This window comes from Corvus kubaryi, unplaced genomic scaffold (assembly GCF_017639235.1).
Source record: "Corvus kubaryi isolate FWS band 111438036 unplaced genomic scaffold, C.kubaryi_AGA036_p1.0 split3-37296, whole genome shotgun sequence".
NCBI lineage: Eukaryota > Metazoa > Chordata > Aves > Passeriformes > Corvidae > Corvus > Corvus kubaryi.
In genome coordinates this window covers 3,168,714-3,189,790 of record NW_024582086.1, presented here as the reverse complement: position 1 = coordinate 3,189,790, position 21,077 = coordinate 3,168,714, and the positions used below count along the sequence as shown (strand labels likewise).

Sequence of the window (21,077 nt, the reverse complement as noted above, 5' to 3'; positions counted from 1 at the left end):
GTGAATTTTAAATGAACTGTTTCTTAGCATGAATGGCTAAGCAAGGAAAGAAACAGAGAACGACAGGATACCTTTGGATAAAGGATGAGACCTTGGAGGGTCCCAAGGCTGGCTCAAGCTGGAATATAAGAGCAGCTAAGGAGCTGCCCACATTGGACATGGAGAACGAATCCAATGAGGCAGCAGAAGACCCCAGACCATAAACTGCCACTGGATCAAGAGGAACGTGCGAGGCACAAGCAGGGCACGTGAAGACTGGGCGCACTGACAGTAAGGCTATAAAGGCCCAGGGATTTCTTTATTCAGGACACTCTCCAGGAACATCCAGCCTGAGCTGAAATTAACTGACTCTGCCTCAGAACCTAGGGTCTGAAAGTTTCAACAACTGCCTGAAGAAAAAATTTACTAGAACATAAAAACTGAAGGAAACATGCCTCACACTGCAACACAGCAGGATGGTGAACAATCACAGTGCTTTCAGTTATGCCAGCAGTTCCCCAGCCATGTTTCCTCATCTTAGCATCTCCACCATGCCCAACATGAGTATGTATTGTGCTTTTCCAACTTAAGGAAGGAAAATGACACGTGAACACTATTCTTGTTACAATTTGTATACACTTAACTCTAAAATTATGCCAGAACTTTTTCCAATATGTTTACCTGAGGCTCTAAGCTGGCCAAGCAATTGTGTTCTCATTCCTGCGATGATTTGCATTGTGGCTTGAGACAAGAAGTTCTTTTCACAGAAGGCTCTCTCCCAGCCATCACTGCGTGCCTTTTGCCATGCCTGTAAAGCATAATTTTTTAACAGCTGCCTATTAACTGAAGCATCTAAAACTAAAAAATGCATAGGTTTAAAAATTACATTTAGATCAATAAATTAACCTGAGTATCCAACTTGATTTTTTTAACTACTAGATTTTTTCCTCATTCCCTAACCTAAACATAATGATAATTATGTTATTTTAAGCTTATGATGTTATTAAAGAGATCGTTACATCAAGATCGCTTTTTTAAGTTACCCATGTAGCAGGATGTAAAGCAGCATCTTGCTAGAACTTTCAAAATTTAACCAGCTTTGAAAAGATCAGAGAAAATGTGTTCCCTCAGAAATCTTGTGAGTCCAGTATACAGGAAAGCCATAGTCTACCACTCTACATCCAGTTTGGTTGGTACATCATTTACTCTGATGTGTGATTTCTTGTGAACAGTCCTTGTTCTGAAAGGATACCTGAAAAGCCCTGAGAAGCACCATGTGGTCACTGAACGTTCCCGCAGTGAAACGTTTCCTGCACAGCATGGCTGCACGCTTCTGAGAGGCCAGCGTGGGGAGCACAAAAGGGTCTCGGTAGGCAAGAGCACAAGCGATGGTAAGAACAGGATCCAGGCACTTCAAAACAACAGCGCACAACACCATTTTACCCAGGTGTGGCTCCACTGGCAATTCAGTGAGATGATAACCAAGTTCAGTGAGATCTTCCCAAGGGTCCATGGCATCTATAGCCTGTTTGAAGAAAGAGAAAAGGGGGAGATGTAGGGACAAGGGGCAGAAGGGGAAAGGGGACAAAATTAATTTACAATGAAAGCAGAAAGGATACGCATATTGGACATTACCTAGGCTTGCTCCCAAACACTAAAGAAGCAAGTCAAATTAGTTTCAGTTCAAGACAAGATTTTACAGTAGTCCTTTCCCTTAACATGGGAAAATATATACACACACACATGCAAAATGAAAACAAACAAAAATTCAAAGCATCCTTAAGTAATTGAACAAGACTTTCAGTATAATTAAAAGTCAGTAAGATATGTTACCACACCACAAATACTTATTAAACACAGTTCCCATCTAAACCAATTCCTCTGCTGACCTTGAGCATTTGCAGAGCATTTTTCACAATTAAAGCTGGTGGAGGATCAGGAGCTTTCATAAGAAAGTCAACAACTGAACAACTACTTGGAGCCAGAAGTTTTGTGTGTAAACAAAGCTCCTACAAGTTAAAAAGAAAAAAAAATACCATTAAGGTTGGGGAAAAAGAAAATAGATACACACTTTTTTGGAGTTACTAGTATAGTCTGATGATAACACATTTTTTAAAAGTTGCAACTTCTAAGTGAATACCCACCTGAAGTGGCATTCTTAGAAGTTCTGGAGTCTGAAATTCCAACATATTCTCAAATCGGAGCTTACTGAAGAGACGAAAACAGACTCCAGGCTGACAGCGCCCAGCCCTGGAAAATAAAATATTGGAAGCTGTGAAAATCAGAATTTTTTTTTTTCAAAAAACCCAACCAAAGAAACAACCCACCCAAACTTAGAAGGCAAATACAGAAGACAGCCTAAGAGAATGGTAACTTTGTTGTTAAGAGGAAGTCCCACAGATGAATTTGACAGTATGCAAATTTATAAAATTTTATTATTAAAAAATATTTTAAATAATTATAATTTTAACCCTACACTAAAGAAACTGGAGGAAAAAAATAAGGCCTATCTAAATAAAGTGATATCATTTTTTTGCTAACTTGAGATCAATCCAAATCTCAGCCATCTTGTGCCATTAGGAATCTAAGTTGCAAACTTTGTTTCTTCCTCTTCACGTTCCCTAGATGTAAATGGTAGAATGAAGACCATACAACGTGTGAATGAAGGAACAGAGACAGCAAATGCTCACAATTCAGGCTCAAAAACCTGGAGGATAATGACAATATCATGTCTCCAAACAGGCATTTATTGCTATTTACGTAAGTAACTTCTCAGCCCTCACTCACTGTGCCTGATCATGGCCTGTTAAGTCATGAAGACTTCGGAGATGGTCAATAAGGAATCACTGCTCAGTGTCACTTCTAAAGAAGGGATGCCATGGTATCAATCAAAAACTAGCACAAGGCAATCCTTTGCCCACAGACAAGTTACTGTGGCTGTTTGTGCTACATGGCAGAAAGACGAAAAGCTCATGGGGGCGCAGCAACCTAGATGTAATTCAAGTTCTGGGATATTCCTGAGTGTCACTTTTCTATATCTTGGGAAATTACTGCAAGGAAATACATGCTGACTCTTAATTTACTGCAGAGAAGAAGTATTAGCCATTGTTCAACATGATACTGGCCTAGGCTAGAAACATTACGCTGTGTGGCTGCTGTAGATCTGTACTTTACTCTTAACATATGGGATGTGGACATTTGCAAAATAAAAATCAGTATGAAGCATTTATTACCTGCCTTTTCTCTGGATAGCACTGGCTTTTGAAATCCACACCATTTTTAGCATTGTAACACAACTCAGTGCATCAAAAGACTTCTGTAAAAGCAGAGCAAGGAACATAAAACCACAATTAAACATGATACATGAAATAAAAGTTATTAATGAACTATTAACAGAAGTTCTCTAAAAAATAGAAAAAATAATTTGAACAAACACTAGCAGCTTTTGGCTCAAACGTATGCTCTGAAGTACTTGCTTGCAATTGAATTTACCATACCTGTTTTGCATTGTCTTTGTGCTAGTTTCCTAAGTGAAAGTTTTCTAGTCTGTAGGTAATTGAGTAAATAAAAGATATGGACTGTGTTTTGAATTATCACAAATCAGGAGAAAAAATGTTATTATATTGATTAAAGTTTTCTTCTTTGTCTCACCTGGAAAATACATCCTTGTTTTCCTGCATTTGATGCAAAGTTACAGAAAAAATGTATTACCATGAGAACTTTACAAATTTGGTACGGATCTCCCCTATGAAATCCAACTTCATTTTCAAAGACATATAATAGGTCTTAAACTACATCATTATATTATCTCACTTTTCCTTAAAAAGTATTTGGGAATAGATATTCAACACATCAGAAACAATACTTAAAAACTTAATGGATTAGATTTGGACTTGACACAATAGTAGGACAAAGGGAACTCCCAATGCTCTCTTAAGTCTCAGGAAGACGGCGGTCTAAACAGATGCACTTGTTTTAAAAAAACTAACAGAAACTCTAAATTTAAAAAAGAAAGATCAACATTTCAATCTACAACAGTTTTTAGGTTTACTAACAGCTAATTATTTACAGTATTTGTCATACAACAAATGAATGTCAAAACTTCTCAGTGATCTTTGTTATTTGACATGCACTAACTCTCAGCCTACTATAAAAAAATATTACTCTAAAATTTACTTATTGTGTATTACAGAAAAACACTAGGAAGTTTACTTGCCACAGGAGTTTTAACCAATCATACCTCTTTCACCTTGCCTGAGTCAATAACAAATACAACATCATTGACTGTAATGCTGGTTTCTGCAATATTTGTAGAAAGAATCTGCAAATAAAATAAGAAACAACCAAACTGTAGTTAAAAGCAAAGACAAAATAGATTAATATAATATCTGACGAAGTCCTCTAAAACTTACTATTTTGCGCACTCCAGGAGGTGGACTTTTAAGCACTTTCTTCTGATCCAAAGTCTGCATATTTGAATGAAGCATGAAAACCTGATATCTAATGCAAGACAAAGAGCACATGTAAGTGCACATTAGAAGAAGCAATGAAAACCTCAACCATAGGAACTAGAAGCTTTACCTGTGAGCATTGTCAGCAAATCTCCTGTCATCAAAAAGAATACGGTCCCTCAGGCTAACTATCTCATCATATCCAGGAAGAAATATTAAAATTGCTCCTGAAAAAGAAGCAGGCTTGCAGAGTTAAGCAGCAAATTCACTTAAAATATACATCAGTACTGTGTAGACTAGCACTTGGAAGGTTTTACTCATTTCGTATTTCCCAAAGAAGGGCAGGATTCATCAAAGGCTGAATGTACAGTAATTTACTGGGAGTGTGTGTTTATACTTACCAGTTTCACAACTATGACAGATGTTATAAAGCAAGTGCATAATGAGGTCCAGATCCACTTTTTCATCATCAAAGCTGTGATGATAAGCTGTCAACAGTTCTCTGTCCTCTGCACTAAGGTCACCACCACTTGTTCGGACTAGCGAACTTTCATCCAGATTTCCAAATCCTGCTGAAGCACTATAACAGACAAATGCACAGACCAGGATCAAGGCCGTTCATTTCAGGTTTGCATTCACCCACCAACTAAACTTAGATCAACACCAACAAGACTACTCCTTTCAAATTTTAAAGAGTAGCAGAACGGCACCTCCAAAATACTATTACTGTTCACTGTTTTAAGTGCAATCCAAGAAAGCATGAAACTTCAATTTTTAGCATTAACTTTCACTTTCTTACTCTTCACTAAAACACAACCAGAAGCAAAGTGTCAGAACTCAAAGTATAGACACTACTTGTTTACCTGTTAAAAGAAATGTATTTCCCAAACATCTTCCTCCCATAAGCAGGTACTATACAAACAGAAACTGCATTAAGAAGTGCTATAAAAATATTGCTCTCTACAAAATGGTAACAAAACTGTAACTGTAAATTAATCAAAAAACAATTCTTGAATGACCCCAATGTCAATGTTACTTCTGTAAGGTTTCTTTAATATGGCAAATAAGGTATAGATAAAAACACAACTGATTTGTTTCTAAAATAAGCATCTGAAATTAAAATGGTACATGGCAGAATCAGCATCTCTGTCGATTTATGTAAGTTACTATACTCACATCCTGCCTAGACACGTAATCATGACAGCAATGCCAACATCAAAATAATAAAAGATAATGACATGAAAGAAGTCTACACCACTCTACCTATATTTATCTTAGGATCCAGATACACCAACGTAATCACTATGACACTGAATAAAAACACACTATTTTTTAAAAAAAGTGTTGTTTTGTAATATACCTAGTCTCAAATAAATCCTGCTATTTAGGTCATATTTAAAGGCATAAAAAGCAAAAAACTGTTCTGATTAGAAGACAAAACGCAAATTTCCCTTCAACATTTCCCTTCAACTGTTTCTGCAAAGTAGCTATAGCTTACCTGTAGGATTCTAACAGGTCAACAACCTCTGTCTGTCCAAAGCGCTTAGCCCAGTCCACAGCCATCCTGAAAGAGTTACACAGCAATCTTTTTTAAATTTCTCACTTCAAAAGACACACAGCCCCAGACTCCGAATTAAGAATTCAACTTTTAATTTCCAGAATACAATGTGATGAACACAAATTAAAATGTTTCAACTGTCAAAACTTACTATTGCTTACAGTAGTCTGCTAAGTTAGCAATTAGTTTAAATGCTATAGAAATTTCTCTCTCATTTGTATATTGACAAATAAATCTATGTTTCGGTTTGTCTGTTTGTTTTTACCAGCCATTAGATGATCTGCAGTGGATACTTGCTCCCATACTGATCAGCTGCTCTACTTGACTCAAAAAGCCTCTCCCTGAAGCAATCATTAGTGCAGTTGCACTGGTTTCACTGTGCCTATAATCAACTGAGAAGTAAAAATAAATTAATAAACAAATAAACCAGCAAACCAAACAAAAACATTCTTACTTTTTCATCTAAATATGGTACGAATGTGACTTATGTGACATTTAAAATCCAGGCCAGAGAGAATTTGTTTTCTGACTTCATCCCACCACTCAGTTCATGTGAATTTAACACTACTTTAGACACGCCATAACATCTGTTAATACTTCAAAACAAGTACAAATGAACAATAACTAAACAATTCATTAAGTCTGCTATTTCCATCCACTTTTTCAAAAGGCATCAGAATTCAAACGTAACAACGTCTGAAACTGGAAATAAAGTAGGCATGGAAATTCAAGTAATTTTGTTACTGCTTTTTTCTTATATAATGAGATGATAAACTTACCGCTGACATTTTCAGTTAAAATGAGATGGAACACCTGAGCAAAGGCATCAATATCTTTATGCAACCAGATGTTAGAAAGACAAGAATCCATCTCTTTTATTAACCATGGTTCAAGGCAGTTCACATCTTTTTCAGTCTGAAGAGAAAACAAGTATTGAAAGACAGATGTCTTCCAAGACTTATCTTTATTTTCATATATTACACATGAAGAAACTGAACGGTTGCTTTTCCAAGTAACAATCAGAAATCCAGCATCACAGCATATATTGCAGCTAAAGCATTTATTGTATCATATGCAAATACTTTAAGAAATGGCAGTTCAGCCATTTAATCTGAAGAAATGTTATGTACAAACCATTGTAATTGACAAGCACACTTCAGCTAGAGTAGTTCATGATGATTAGGAAAAAATCATCTATAAAGTATGTTAATATCCTTCGAGAAATTCTACAGGAGTAGTACCTTTAGAAAATAGTTTTTAAAGCATATCTCCCAACAAAAGGAAAAACTTACCAGTTGATTAAATACTGTGTCACCACCATCACCCAACAGATAACACTCTTCAGTTGCCCTTGGGACAGATCTTGGTCTCTCAGGTTCCAGCTTACTACTGCTCTCTTGAGTAGAACACCACTCAGTAAGAGTGCTTTGCTGTTTTTCTTCTAGAATGCATACAGGATTTCCATGAAAAGTTTTACAGTCATCCTAATTAACCATTATTTTAAGTATTTAAAAAAAAGCTATATCAAGTCTTTAACAAAGTTAAAACTATTAGATCTCTTATTTAATCTAGAACATTGTTACCAGTCCAATATAAATTCCATTATTAAGGGCACCCAAAGCATACCACTGAAAACATCTGCTATAAGAACAAGGTAAGAAATATCACTTGGTTGCTTAACCCATTAAGCCTCCAACTTGCTGCATTCAAATGAGTTTCCTAACTTCTACACAATTCTCAGTCCAGACCTTCCTCCAGAAGTGAAATACCAAAGAGGAGTGATATAACTCTTGCATGTAGCAACTAATTTCTGTGTACAAGCAAAAGAAACAGTAGAAGCCATCAGGGCCTGAACTGAGCTTTTCTACCCACAGCGATCAGAGCTGAGCACCATGATAAACGTGCAGTTAGGACTGCATGTTATAGCTTTGAGGTTGGCCTTTTTTATTTTTTTTTAATACTCATTGGGATCATTACTTTCAGCTGCCAGGAAAACTTCTCAAATACTGCAATCAATATACTAAAATACTTAATCAATTGAAAAGCACCCCCTATATCTGGTTCAAGTGTGTTAATGCTCCTGAGCTAAATGTTAAATGCATCCATGTCTAAAGAATGCACTGACAAATGTTAATAACAGAAACCACTTCTGTACAAGATGTACAAAATCCTGCCTTCTCAAATGGCTGCATTTTAATTTGCACCTAAAATGTCAGCATATTGTATCTTATGTTTGTATCGTTTTCATGTGGGCAAAGCCCCCAGCTGTATGTAATTCCGCTTCATAATAATTAGGGAAAATACAACATTTATCAACTGAAAGAAGAGTATAACCACTGAAAGTAAAAATATTTTTTTAAATCACAATTTATGTCAACAATGTTAAGCACAGAGTTTTAAAGATACTTGCTGTCATCTAATCATGTCTCATTTAACAATCTGACTTCAGAATTTTAAAGAGAATCATCTTATTTGTTGTTCAATCAATCAATGAGACTCATTACCAAGACATTACAATTAACAAGTTCACCAACCTTGCTGCTTCTCTTTTTTGTACTTTACCATCTCTTTGTTTGTATACCCAGTACTTCGTAAAATGTCCTCCAAAAACATCTCCTTAACTTCAAAAGGTCTTCCTTGGACTAAAAGTAGAAACAATTCATGAAGGATTAAATACTCCCTAGATTCACTTTAAGAATATTAGCTCTTAAAAACAGTTTTTATAGACAGGAAAGTGAATTAAACATGATTAGGCCCTGATTTAATGAATTCTTATATGCCTTGGGAAGTCTTGTAAGAGTATCTTCACTTGAGTTTATTTTCTTTAAGTGACTGGGCCACAAAAAAAAAAAATTAAGGAAATGTCAGCTGCATACCTTGCTTCTTATTAACCTCTTCAATTCTATTAAGTGTTAATAGCAAGAGATGTAAGATTGACAGTTATTTACCGCAATTTTATCAAATCAGAAGAAGAAAATAGCCACTTTTGTTTAGGTGTACAAAGAAGAATTCACTGTGTCAGCCATCTGAATTACATAATATAAGAGCAATTAAAACAATTTTAGTGTAAGATCCCACAAGTAGGCTGCCATGTTTGTATTCAACTTCTTTCATGAGAAGTACATGAGGAGATGGACTTCTCTCAAAGTCCTCAATTAGCACAGCCAGTTTTGGCTTTCTTTACCAACTACTTCTCATTTTCTTTCTCTCTTAAGAGCTTACCCTGATTTCTCTTTTAACATCACAGTTTTCTAGACCTTATTTATGGACATCAAATTATTTTTTTACACAGGAAGAACTAAATACCTGTTTTTGGTTCCTTAGCAGACACTTACCACAACTAAGTTCACATCACCTAGGACTTCCTCTCCTTCAGAAAGGACAAGCTACAATGCATGTATTTTTAGAAGCCGTCATGAAGGAAGTCTTCTAACACTGATCACAAACTCGGTGTACTACAGAAACCCACAACTAAAAAATGTTGGTTTCTGTGGTCAGGATTGTGTCAGCTATACTGCTGAAGAATCAACCTTTTTCATGACATTAATAGACAAACTATCTTTTTTTTAATTCTTAAATTAACAAAATTGGAAAAAGCATCTTTTCAACTGTGATTATCCTGTGAAGTCCAGTATGTGATAACAGTATAACCACTGTAGTAAACTGAGGAGACAGTAGTCAGAATTTCCAAAATAAATCTATTGATCTAAAAGGATGAGATGCTGCAAAAAAAAGTAAACTGCAAAGCCAGACAAAAATTACAAAGAGGTTTTTCTTCTCCAAAAAAAATTGCCCAATATTAAAATCATGTGTAACTTTCAGATTCCTGCCCCCAACAAGCTGCAAGCCTTATTTTCCTAGGCAACAATTCAAAACTGAAAACCAGAAATGAACACTTTTATGTGTGAATAAGAAAAAATAACCTTCTTGTGAACATCCCCTAAAATTAACCCATGATTCATAGAGAAAATTCTACATGAAGCAAAAAAATCATATGATTGAAACATAAATCCCAATTTGCCTAGGACTGTATTTCTGAAATTAACAGATAGAGTTATCTGAGTTTTATCCAGCAACTAATAGCAATCTCTGAAGCCAGAATTAGAATCTACTGGAATATACTAATAGGTATCACATTCTTGTAAATCCCAGGGTCTGTGGCACTATGCAGACCAGCACTTTAAGAACCTCCTTCTTGGATTGAACATCCCTGCACTTACAGAACATCCACTGATAAAAACACCTCTCTCTGAGGCAGATGCAAACAGTTAAGAAACAACAAACATAAGTAAACAAAGAACAACCAGTGCTGTAACTGTCAGTGTATTTATCATGTGCCTTTATTCAGAATGGTTTGGTATAGTTAAGATCTGGGCAGGTATACTGAGATTTAAGAGTTCACTTAAATCTAGTCAAGAGTTTACTTACTATGTATTACTGGGCAACATCCAAAATACCTAATAAAGAGATCTGCATCTAGAGCAGCACTAGAAATAATTAGTTTTAAATTAGCGTGGCTTTGCAGTACATCTCTCAGTTTTATTAGCAAGAAGTCACTGAACCTATCCCTCTCATGTACTTCATCCTGTAAGAAAGGAAAGAAAACCAAAAAGAAAAAGAACAGATAAACATCACAGATTCAAGATTGTAACTTTTCACAAATATGAATTTTCTAAAAACTAAAATATGTAATTTGGTGGTGCATTATAGAGGTATTAAAATGTTTAAGTTTAGCTTAAGAAGGATTTTTTAAAAAACTATCCAAAAGTAAAAAAAAATACTTCAAAAAGTTTTATAAAGACATCAGAGACATAAAGTGTCATAAAGACACTGTAATGCACAACCCACACAGACCTTAATTTCAGAGATCAAAATGAGTATCTGTAACTTCTCTAATTCTTGCACTTGAATCTCATTTTCAAGACAATGCCGCAAACTGCAAATCCTACAGATCTTATTTCAATAAAATCTCCTTTTACAACTGATGAGCATTAAAATAACCACATAATGAGAGAAAAAGATTTCTTAAATCCATTAAATCATGCACAAAGCTTATCATTAAGACATGAATGATTAAACATCTTTATCTATCTTCTGTTTAGTTTTATATTCTGAATGTATGAATCAAGAACTGAAACACGAGATTTGCAGGCTGAAGTCAAGAATGCACAAACTGTTCTTGCGCTTTTTTCCTCCTTGGTAAACAGACAGGCACCTAAAATGACCACGTTTTTTTCTGTTTTCAGCAGTGAAGAGCTTGCAGTAAACATTCTGGTTCCACTGGCTTATCAAACTCCACAACAGGAAATTCACATAATCATACATGAAAACAAATAATTTGTTAGAAATTAGACTGCATTTTGTCTTGAACACATTGTGAAAACAAAAGGGACTACAAACTTGGTACTGCAAAATCAAGTACATGAAAACAAGCAATTCTGACACACTCACATTGAACCATATCTATGTAAGCCTTCCTAAGGCTTTTCTGTTGAGGAAATTCAGAAAAATTCAGACCTCTGCCCTCCACAATCACATCACAATTCCAAAATTAATTATTGGCATGAACCTAAAATAAGATGCTTTTACAAGAAAAAAAAACCAAGAAACCCCAGAAAAATATGCAAACTACAATAAAAAAAAAGAGTAAACTCTTTAGAGTTAATTCAGATTCTAACTTAACAAAAACACCTTAAATGTTCATCAAATTAATACAGAAAACTAGGATCTTATCTTCCAATTCAGAAACAATACATACTGCTCCCTCACACAAAATACAAGATCCTTACCACAATAACATGTGTCACAGTAGATAGGGTGCTGTCTCCTGCCATCAGCGTGCGAAGCAGTATGCCATTAGTGCAAAAGGTTACCAGTGTCTTTGGAGAAACCCTAGTGAACAGTTCACAAAGATGCTTCAGCTTTTTTCACCATTTAAATGCTGCCAGCTCTCCACTATTTACTGAAAATTAAAGATTGAACAGCTCCTCACCAGAAGTGGAATCACAGTTCTGTCACCAAAGAGCTCATGCATACTATTTGCTTATAAACTATGCCTGTTTCCTAAGAGTTCCTAAGGATTCTTAGTGCTAATGCTCCAAAACTTCTGACAAGGGATTAATTAATAAGGTGAGATTCATTTTTTTCTAAATTAATAAGGAAGTGAAACAGAATTTTGAGAACCTCACCGTGTTGTATTAATTTACTGGAAAATTCAGTGCGGACTGCCTCGAAAAAACAGGTTTCAATTCTTCAGAACATCCTCAGATACAGTCTTTGTATTTGTCTACATGTGGAAGGCTGACCTTGGCTGAATGCCAGGCACCCACCCAGGCTGCTCTATCCCTCTCCCCCTCAGCTGGACAGGGGAGAAGTAACACAACAAAAGGCTCATGGGTCAAGGTACGGTCGGGTATGTCCCGACATATCACTTACCAGTTACCATCACCACGGGCAAAACCGACTTGACTTGTGCAATTTAGTTTAGTGTACTACAAATTAAATCCAAGCAGGATGATGAGAGACAGAATCAAATGTTACAATGCCTTCCCCCACCCCGCCCTTCTTAATTGGCTTAACTTCCAATTTTCTCTAATTCCTACCCCTCAGTGCACAGGGGGACAGGGAATGGGGGCTGTGGTCACTTCACCACATCCTGTCTCTGCTGCTCCTTCCTCCTCAGGTGGTGGATTTCTCACACTCTTCACAAATGGCTCCAGTGTAGGTCCCTCGCATGTGGTGCAGTCCTGCAGGAACAGACTGCTCCAGCACGGGACCCCCCACGGGTCCACAAGTCCCACCAGCAAAAATGCTCCAGTGAAAACTCCACTCTTCGTGGGGCGACAGGTCCTGTCAGGAGCCTGTTCCAGCACAGGCTTCCCACAGGGTCACAGCCTCCTTTGGGCAACCACCTGCTCTGGTATTGGGGTCCTCCACAGGCTGCAGGTGGATATGTGCTCCACTGTGGATGTCCATGGGCTGCAGGGGCACATCCTGCCTCACCACAATCTGCACCACAGGCTGCAGGGGAATCTCTGCTCTGGCTTCTGGAGCATCTCCTTCTTCCTCCTCTACACTGACCTTGGTGTTTGCAGAACTGTCCCGCTCACATATTCTCACTCCTCTCCTTGTACTGCTGCGCAGAATTTTTGTTCTTCTCAAATGTTATTCCAGAGTCATGCCCACCGCTGCCAATGAGCTCAGCCTCGGGTAGAGTTCTCTCTTACAGCCAGCTGGCAGAGGCTTTATCAGATATGTGGGAAGCTTCTTCTCACAAAAAACACCCCTCTCACTACCAAAACCTTGCCACACAAACCCAATACACTATACTTGACTGAATCACAAAGAAATCAGCTGAACCTTTTCAAATGCTTTGACTTTTCAATAATCTAAAATTTTTTAAAAGTATCTACGACCTGTGGCAGTGCTAGCTGTGCAAGCAAAAACAGGAACTGCCTCTACTTCCTCCAACATTGCCACTTTAAGTACTAAAAACGTCTAGAAAAAATGTAGAGTACTATACAAAGGAACACACACACGTGTGTGCATTTCTTTTCAAGTTTGGAATTTTTTCTGCATTTCAAAAATACTCTTACACATTGAATTCAAGGAATGCATACCAGATGGAAGTGCTTTACTTTTTTAATCTCTACTCCCCTCTCTTTTTCAGCAGCCTTCTAGAAATCACCACTACTGTCTAATGAACACTAAAAGATCGGTTTCTGTGTTACTACAAACACTTCCATTTAACACTTTTGCCAAAAACAGAAACATTGCCATCTCTCCGTTTCACACTTTCTCAAGCGAACTTTTTGATTCTTCTGCACTGCTTCCAGTAATTCTTCCATCTAACCTATATTTTTCCTTCATTCAGCATAATCCTTCCACACACGAATCATCCACCTTATCAGCAATTCATCTTTACTTGCTCTTTTAATCCATTAATAACCTTGTAACCTTTGGTATGCATATTAAAATTCTTTAACTTGGCTTTGATATTCAAGTGAATTCATTTTCATTAGAAATATATTATCTTCACCCATATAAGCAACATAACCAGCCATATCTTTTGCCATCTTCTCAAGTGTATCCCAACTGCCACCCGTTCCTGAAAATCCCACTCTTTACACAATTCAAGGAGTTTAGAAACCACACACAATCTTCACACTTTCATCCATCCCTGCTCTGCTTTAGGAACAAATTCCTCAGGTCATCTAGAATTCCTGCTTCTGCTTTAAACATAAAAGCTGAAACAGAGTAAATTTAACCCAAAGTAGATTGTTAATGCTCAACATCATCATTCACTTTCCAATTTTGTTGTTTTCCCTTTAATGCCCTATCAACTCTCACTATATAGATTTTGTTACAGCATGCTAGCCTTCCTACCTATTTTCAAAGCTTGCAGAAATTTTGGATTTACATGTGTTAAAAGTAGAGAGGACAAGGATATCCACAGACATACTCCCTAAAAGAAATCAGGAGAAAGCACTTGCAGTTCAGTTCTACAGAACAACTCACTGTATGAAACTGCAAAATACAGGAGAAAAAACGTCCTTTCAACTCTTAAACATTCATTATCAAAAATAACACATCCTACCTATATGCACTGGTATTTTACTGGGCTGCATCCCAAATACACTGTAGTTTAAATTTTCACATGACTAAAGACACTGACACCAGATCAACTGACTTTAAAAGAAATGTCATCAGTACCTGCTTTCTAAACGGATCTGATAACCAACCGTCTGGCCAATCTTTTCTCTTCTTTCTGCTGCCACTCTTTCAGCCACAGCAAGTGCTGCCAAACGTCTCGGCTGAGTGCAAAATATACGGCAGGGAGTTCCATTTCTGTGACAGTCATCAAGAATGAACTGGGGGATCTGTAAAGAAGTGGTCTAAATTTACTTTTTCATTTGATAAACTCGTAATTTTTATCACAGTGAAACAATTTAACTGCACCTCACTATCACACAGGTTGCAAAATGACTCACAATAGGATTATCATTGCAAATGTACCTGAAGTGGCAAAAAGGCCACAAAAATCAATTTCTGCTATAAAGTTTGATCTGTTTCAAACAAAACACAACAACAAAAACAAAACTAAAAAGTCCCGACTAACCAACTAACCAAAAAAAGTTGAAGCTTCTCTCTCCTGCTTCAAGGAAATCTATTAAAAAAACCCTTTAGCTAATCTTTGATTTTAACACAATAATACTCTAGATATTATGAGCAGAACTAGCTTTAGAAGGAAAAAGGGTATACAAAACTATAGCTACTTTCCCTTCAATATTCTATGATTATTTTAGTGAAAAACTGATATCCATCAGAAAATTGTGCAGAACCATTTATGCTTTTAATATGTATCTGCTAACTTAGCATTGCAAAAGCAAAAAAGTTAACTGGAACACAAGACTTTGAACCACATAGGAAAACAAAAGCCTTAAAACTAGAATAAAAAAATTCCTTATTACAGAAATATTACAGATTTGGCATCAGTTTGGTATAAACACTGTTATGTTTTTTATTTCATTAAAGAAACATACTTGAGTAGTTTTTCCTGATCCAGTCTCTCCTACAATCAAAACAACTTTATGGCCCTTTATTATTTTGACAATTTCTTCCTGTTTTTCAAAAACTGGTAGTGATTGCCTGAAGGAATCAAACTCTGACTCCCCTCTTTTCACAGGAACCTGGGGGATACCATCGCTAAGTCGTCCGCTTGTCTTGTTCACTTCTTTGTTTTCTGTGAAGAGAAGTCAATAAATTACAAAGGAAGGTCATTAAAGCACTGCTTAAAACTGTACTTAGAAATGAACACTCCTGATTTTATTAGCGTCCCTGTTGATCGAGCGAGAACCTATGACATACTTAAAAGTCATTTTCATGGTAACTGATCCTGTTATGGTGCTTGAAATAAATATAATTCAAAGGATTTTTTACTTTCATAGAAATTTTGAACACAACTGAACTATTCCAGCGTATTGCTCGAGTCTAAAAAAAGGCATGAAGAGCTTAAAGAGAAATAGAAACTAAACCCAAGAAAAAAAAGCCCGGGCACATTTTCTTGGCCTTTGTATCTGCTTCCACATTGCCATCTCAAGAGTCTGCCTACAAAAATCCACCATAAGCATTTCCAAATTCACAAGCATGTTTTCCAACAAAAAGTCAGCTTTACTGTGATTCATATGCCTTCTTTCACATCCTCATTAGTCTTATAAGACCTCATTTCAGTCAGTCAGACAAAACCTAATAGTCTTGTCCCTAAAACTTGTCTTAAGGTGTACTAACTGAAACACAATGTATCGAGAGTCCTGGAGCCACACAGCAGTGTGGTGTACCAGAAAGCAATGCATAGGTAGCTAAAAAACCTGAAGTCTTCTGTGGAGGCTACTTCAACATCAGTATTGTAAATGCTACTCTATAATTCCTCAATAATTATTTTCCAGAAGAATGAGAAGCTCACTGTAAACTCAATTTTAATGCAATTATATAGGCATAATGCAATTATTTAATGCAATTAACAGATTCACATATTAAACTACAAACACTGTTTTACCAAGACAAACACAGACTAAAAGACAAAAGGAGCTAAAGCCCATTGTGGAGAAGTCAAGAAAGATAAATTTTACACTATTCATTAATTTATACCCTACATCCCTAAGAAATTGGTTTTTTGGTACCTCTATTACAGTTTCTCTCTGTTCACTAAACAATCCTATTAAACAAATGAAACAACGGAAAAAGAAAAGTAGCAAAGGATGCACTTAAAGCACAAACATAATGATCAGAAATATCCATCAAAACAAGGCATCCTGCTATGTTTTCTGTTCACTACAGCCAGCTTTGTACACAGAAACACAAGAGAACTTTCACAGCCATAACTGTTAAAGCAACACCCACGTTAAAAGCATTGTTTAAAAAACCCATCTTATATCGGTTTGTCTTCCAGAGAACTTTACATACTCTAGAAATTGAGACTTTTACGTAATATCCTTAGTTTACTTAATAGCTCTTAGAGACTGAATCTATTTTAGAAGATGACAAAACAAAACATGAATTCCTTATTTTATCAAGAACATGGATTTCTAAAGGCACAACAGCCACTCTCATTTTCTCTTAAGGGTGTTCTTACACAGAGCGATGGTAACACTTGTCTCTTCAATCTTACGCCCCGGAACTTGCAGGAATCCACATTTCACAATTGTATTAAAAAAAAAATCTGGCTGAAATTGGCTCAAAGAATCAAAATTAACTTGGTACAAGGGAGACATTGCAATGTGGGTGACATGAGTGCCTGAGCACCTCATGACACCAATTTTAAAAGACCCTATATTAACAATTAAGAGTCAAGAAAATTAATAGGTTTGATTGAAAAGAAGGGTGTCAGGACAGAAGAGGAGACAGAACACAGAGGGGTTTGTTTTGTAGCTGGGTTGTGGGTTGTTTTTTCAAGTCCTGTTGACTTTTCAAGTCCATATCACAAGACACACTGAACATACCAGATTCAACAGCATAGGCATTTCCTCGTTCTGTCTTGGGCAGAAGTTCTGTTCGTTCTTTATTTGTGACAGGAAAATTCCGAATTAAAGTATGAACAGCGTGTTTTGTACCAGGAGTTAAGGCACAAGTCATTACTGCACGTTTTAGTTCTGATCCATCCTTTTTTCTTACAGTTAGGTATCGATTTGTTCCTTTTCTGGGAGAAAGAAAAAAAAAAGGCATGTTAGGAATAAGCAAACTAGTTGCCTCTGTGTAATGGTCTTTGACAATAATTCTTTCAATTCAGCTTATTTTCAAATAAAATGTCATAACTGGAATCTTCCAAATAATGTCCTAAGTAGCATAATGCAACATTCACAACAGTCATCATCAAAAGCACCCACTTTTCATAGGGGGTAGTGCAGAACATGTCACTAAAGACATTGGATGACTGTGCCCAGGTTATCACTGCATTCATCTCCCAAAATACAGCCAGCTCTACCAATCATCTTACCAATCAATACTGAGTTATGACACCAAACTGACTTCTAGACTAACTTGAAACTTTTAGAAGTTAAAAATCAACAAATCGGCAGAATAGACAAAAAAGCTCCCTGCTAGTAACACTCCAAGCCTTAACAAAACCCAGCAAAATGTATCAGATCTCAGGATGTTCATTATCAAAAATTTATTATGTAGAAATTGAGCCAAAACGCTTAACCACAACACTGCACTACTTCTCAGACTGAACTCTGACACGAAAGTGATGAAGAACTGTTGTAAATATATTTGAAATGGAACGAACTTGTGCCTGGGCTACAACCGACATATCAACCCTTTCAAAATTACTTCTCAGGGTAAGAACAAAAGGTCACACTAAGAGCCCAGTGGCCTGTCCCTGGCAGGGATGGAAGACTGGTGCAGGAGCACAGGTGCTGGCAAGGGCAGCCTCTGTGGGGAGAGTCACAGCCACCTACAGTAGCCCCAGGCTCTGTCCTCTTTACATCCTCATTCCAAGTATTTATATACACTGTTGAGACCCCCTTGAACCTTGTCTTCTCCAGGCTGAACAGTCCTAGCACTCTGGCCCTTTCTGCACAGAGGAGATGCTCCATCCCCTTCATCGGTTTGCTGGTCCTCCACTGAACTCTCTCCAGTCTAGCTCTCTGTCCTCCTGGTGAGGACACCAGGAGGTGTTGCGTACAACTCCTGGTGTTGTATGTGCCCAGCACTGGACAGACACAACACTCCCAGTGCAGCCTAATCAGTGCTGAGTAGAGGCGAAGGATGATCTACTTCCGCCTGCTGGCAACACTCGAACCCTCTCCTATGCTTCCCAACAGAAGCATTCTTTTGAACGTGCTACTCTAAGTTACACTTTAGCTGTCAATGTAGGAGATTCTATGCAAAACCTCTGAACACACATTAGTGCAATGAAAAAAGAAAAAAGGACAGATCTTCATGAGGAGTCTTTTCTATGCACATGAAATTCACAAAACTGCATCGCAAACTAGCACGTCGCAAGTTTTTTTACTCAGACATCAAGCAAAGCACAGAGAAGCTTATTCTCATATCTACTTTTTGAAGTTTCTTCTCTAGTACCATTCCCTGCAACAGTGCAGGATAAGCTAAAAAAAAAAAATACAGGTCGTTTTAACACTGATAATGAAATCCTATAAATTTGCACCAAAAAGAGAAAATAATACACAAAAATGAGAGTCAAACTTACCCTTTACTTTTAGATATAAGTCCAAGAGAATGACAGAGCCGGTGAACAAACGCTCTTTCCGTTCTAGTGAAAGAAGATGGAAATTCCATTTCTGGAAAGATAATTTAAAAAATAAAAACCCCAGCATAAAAACTCAACAGGCAGTACCCCTGACGTATGACCTCGATGCTGCGAGTTTATCAGTCCTCAAACCCACCCCGCTTCCCGTGCACACCGGGACTGGCGGCAGCGCGGTTCCCTCGCACCCGTACGGGACACGGCCCCCCAGGGGCGAGATGCTCCTGCCCGAAGAGCCCGCGGGCCCCGCTGCCCGGCCCTCTCCGCGCGGGCTGCCCCACGCACCCCTGTCTTCGCCATAGCGGAACCGCTCCAGAGCGAGGTTCACCGCGATCTCCACCTCCTCGTCCACGCGGATATCCCTCAGACCTCTGCCGCCTCGGCCGCGGCCCGGCGCGGGCGGGGCGCCCGAGCCCGCCGTGCCCCCGCCGGACTGCCGCGGCGGGACGTTCCTGGGCCGCGACATGGCTCCGCGGCACACCGGGGGCTCCGCGACAGGCGGGGGACAGCAGCAGCGGCCCGCGGGGCAGCAGCGCCGCCGACGCAGCAGAGGCGCCGGGCCGGCGCGGAGCCTTGACGTCCTGCCCAGCTCCGGGCGGCAGCGGGCGGAGCTGACACCGGCGCTGCGGCTACGGGAGGCGGAGCCGCCTGACAAGCGGAAGGAAGCGCCTCGGGTGTGTTTGTTCCCGGTAGAGTGTTATGGTGTGTGTCGGGGCAGTGGCGTTGCGCAATAGTGTCATAGTCGGCCGTGAGTGAAGAAGTAGCACTGATACCTGCCAGGTCACGAATCATGCTGTTTAATTGAATGACGTTCAGTGTAGGTGGTAATATCATCGCAGTCTTCAGCCTTGTTCTGAATGTTTTACGGAGTCACCAAGATCTTCCTTCTCTTTCTCTCTTTTCCGTCTTTATTTCTCTCCTCTCTTGTTATGTCTTGGCAAAGTATGGCTATCATATTCTACCCCTTGCTTTGTACCAAAGTCTGTGGTGAGGACGGGAAGGTTGTTAGTTCTAAAAGTTGAGAGCTTGTTAGCCAACACTTTTACAGTTATATGGTGGGCCAGTTGTTGGATTTTAGGTGACTATATAGTTAGAGGATAAAAGTCCCAGACAGGTGGACTGGTGTCTTTGTTCAAGTGAACAAATAATTTACAGCAAACATCATGTCCCCAGCAAAATGGATTGTGACATGGTCAGATAGGGAAGTTTTCTTAACAATTTGGCAATCCAAATGGGACACTAGGCCATCATCTTCACAGTCCCCCTTCTTCAAACATCCAATTGCCATGGTTTATGGGGAGCTATGTGAGTTCACCTGAGAACTTTGAAGCAGGGAGGATCCAAAGGATGAGTGTTAGAATTCCCAGAGTGTATTCAGCATAAACTATAAGGGTCTCAAATTGTTTTTAATAAAATTCTTAAATTATTTCAGACTTCCCATTGCTGCAGAATTATGTACGTAGTTGGTGAAATTACTTTAGTGCGTTGAGTATCGGTGCACAGTCTGATCAGCAAAAGGCACATGTAAAGGGGTTTTTAGGGTCTCTCCCAGGTTGCACAGGGGACTGAGGTCACCTGTAAGGTGTGCAGAAGAGGTTGAGGCCCCTTGTAAGGCATGCAGGGGGTGGGGTCCCTCATAAGGCATGCAGGGGGTTGAAGTCTAGGGTCAGCTGTTGAACGTGGGTCAGTCGGTCCTAAACACTAGAAAAAAGCTGTTCAGAACAGATGGATTGTGATCTCTGCTGCTCTTCACCAGCTGGAGTGGGGAGATGAATTCACATGCCCAAATCCAGCGTGGCAGAGACGGGTGTCACAAGGCACCCAG

The 21,077-nt window shown here is 38.4% G+C and overlaps 1 protein-coding gene across 1 annotated transcript in view; it reads right to left on the bottom strand.

Moving 5' to 3' along the window:
- YTHDC2 (YTH domain containing 2) overlaps positions 1-19,842 on the bottom strand; it is a 30,437-nt gene extending 10,595 nt beyond the window's left edge. Inside the window, exons 1-21 of the mRNA XM_042015245.1 lie at positions 19,538-19,842; positions 19,196-19,286; positions 17,487-17,683; positions 15,531-15,730; positions 14,701-14,867; positions 11,778-11,880; positions 10,417-10,573; positions 8,523-8,630; positions 7,281-7,429; positions 6,768-6,903; positions 6,254-6,380; positions 5,929-5,994; positions 4,832-5,010; positions 4,561-4,657; positions 4,392-4,479; positions 4,220-4,300; positions 3,213-3,295; positions 2,124-2,229; positions 1,869-1,988; positions 1,232-1,504; positions 661-787 (exon numbers count right to left, since the gene is read on the bottom strand). Of these exons, the coding sequence (XP_041871179.1) occupies positions 661-787; positions 1,232-1,504; positions 1,869-1,988; positions 2,124-2,229; positions 3,213-3,295; positions 4,220-4,300; positions 4,392-4,479; positions 4,561-4,657; positions 4,832-5,010; positions 5,929-5,994; positions 6,254-6,380; positions 6,768-6,903; positions 7,281-7,429; positions 8,523-8,630; positions 10,417-10,573; positions 11,778-11,880; positions 14,701-14,867; positions 15,531-15,730; positions 17,487-17,683; positions 19,196-19,286; positions 19,538-19,718 (2,836 nt within the window). The 5' untranslated portion in view covers positions 19,719-19,842. The remainder of the gene's footprint in view (positions 1-660; positions 788-1,231; positions 1,505-1,868; positions 1,989-2,123; positions 2,230-3,212; positions 3,296-4,219; positions 4,301-4,391; positions 4,480-4,560; positions 4,658-4,831; positions 5,011-5,928; positions 5,995-6,253; positions 6,381-6,767; positions 6,904-7,280; positions 7,430-8,522; positions 8,631-10,416; positions 10,574-11,777; positions 11,881-14,700; positions 14,868-15,530; positions 15,731-17,486; positions 17,684-19,195; positions 19,287-19,537) is intronic.
- Positions 19,843-21,077: the final 1,235 nt, after the last annotated feature.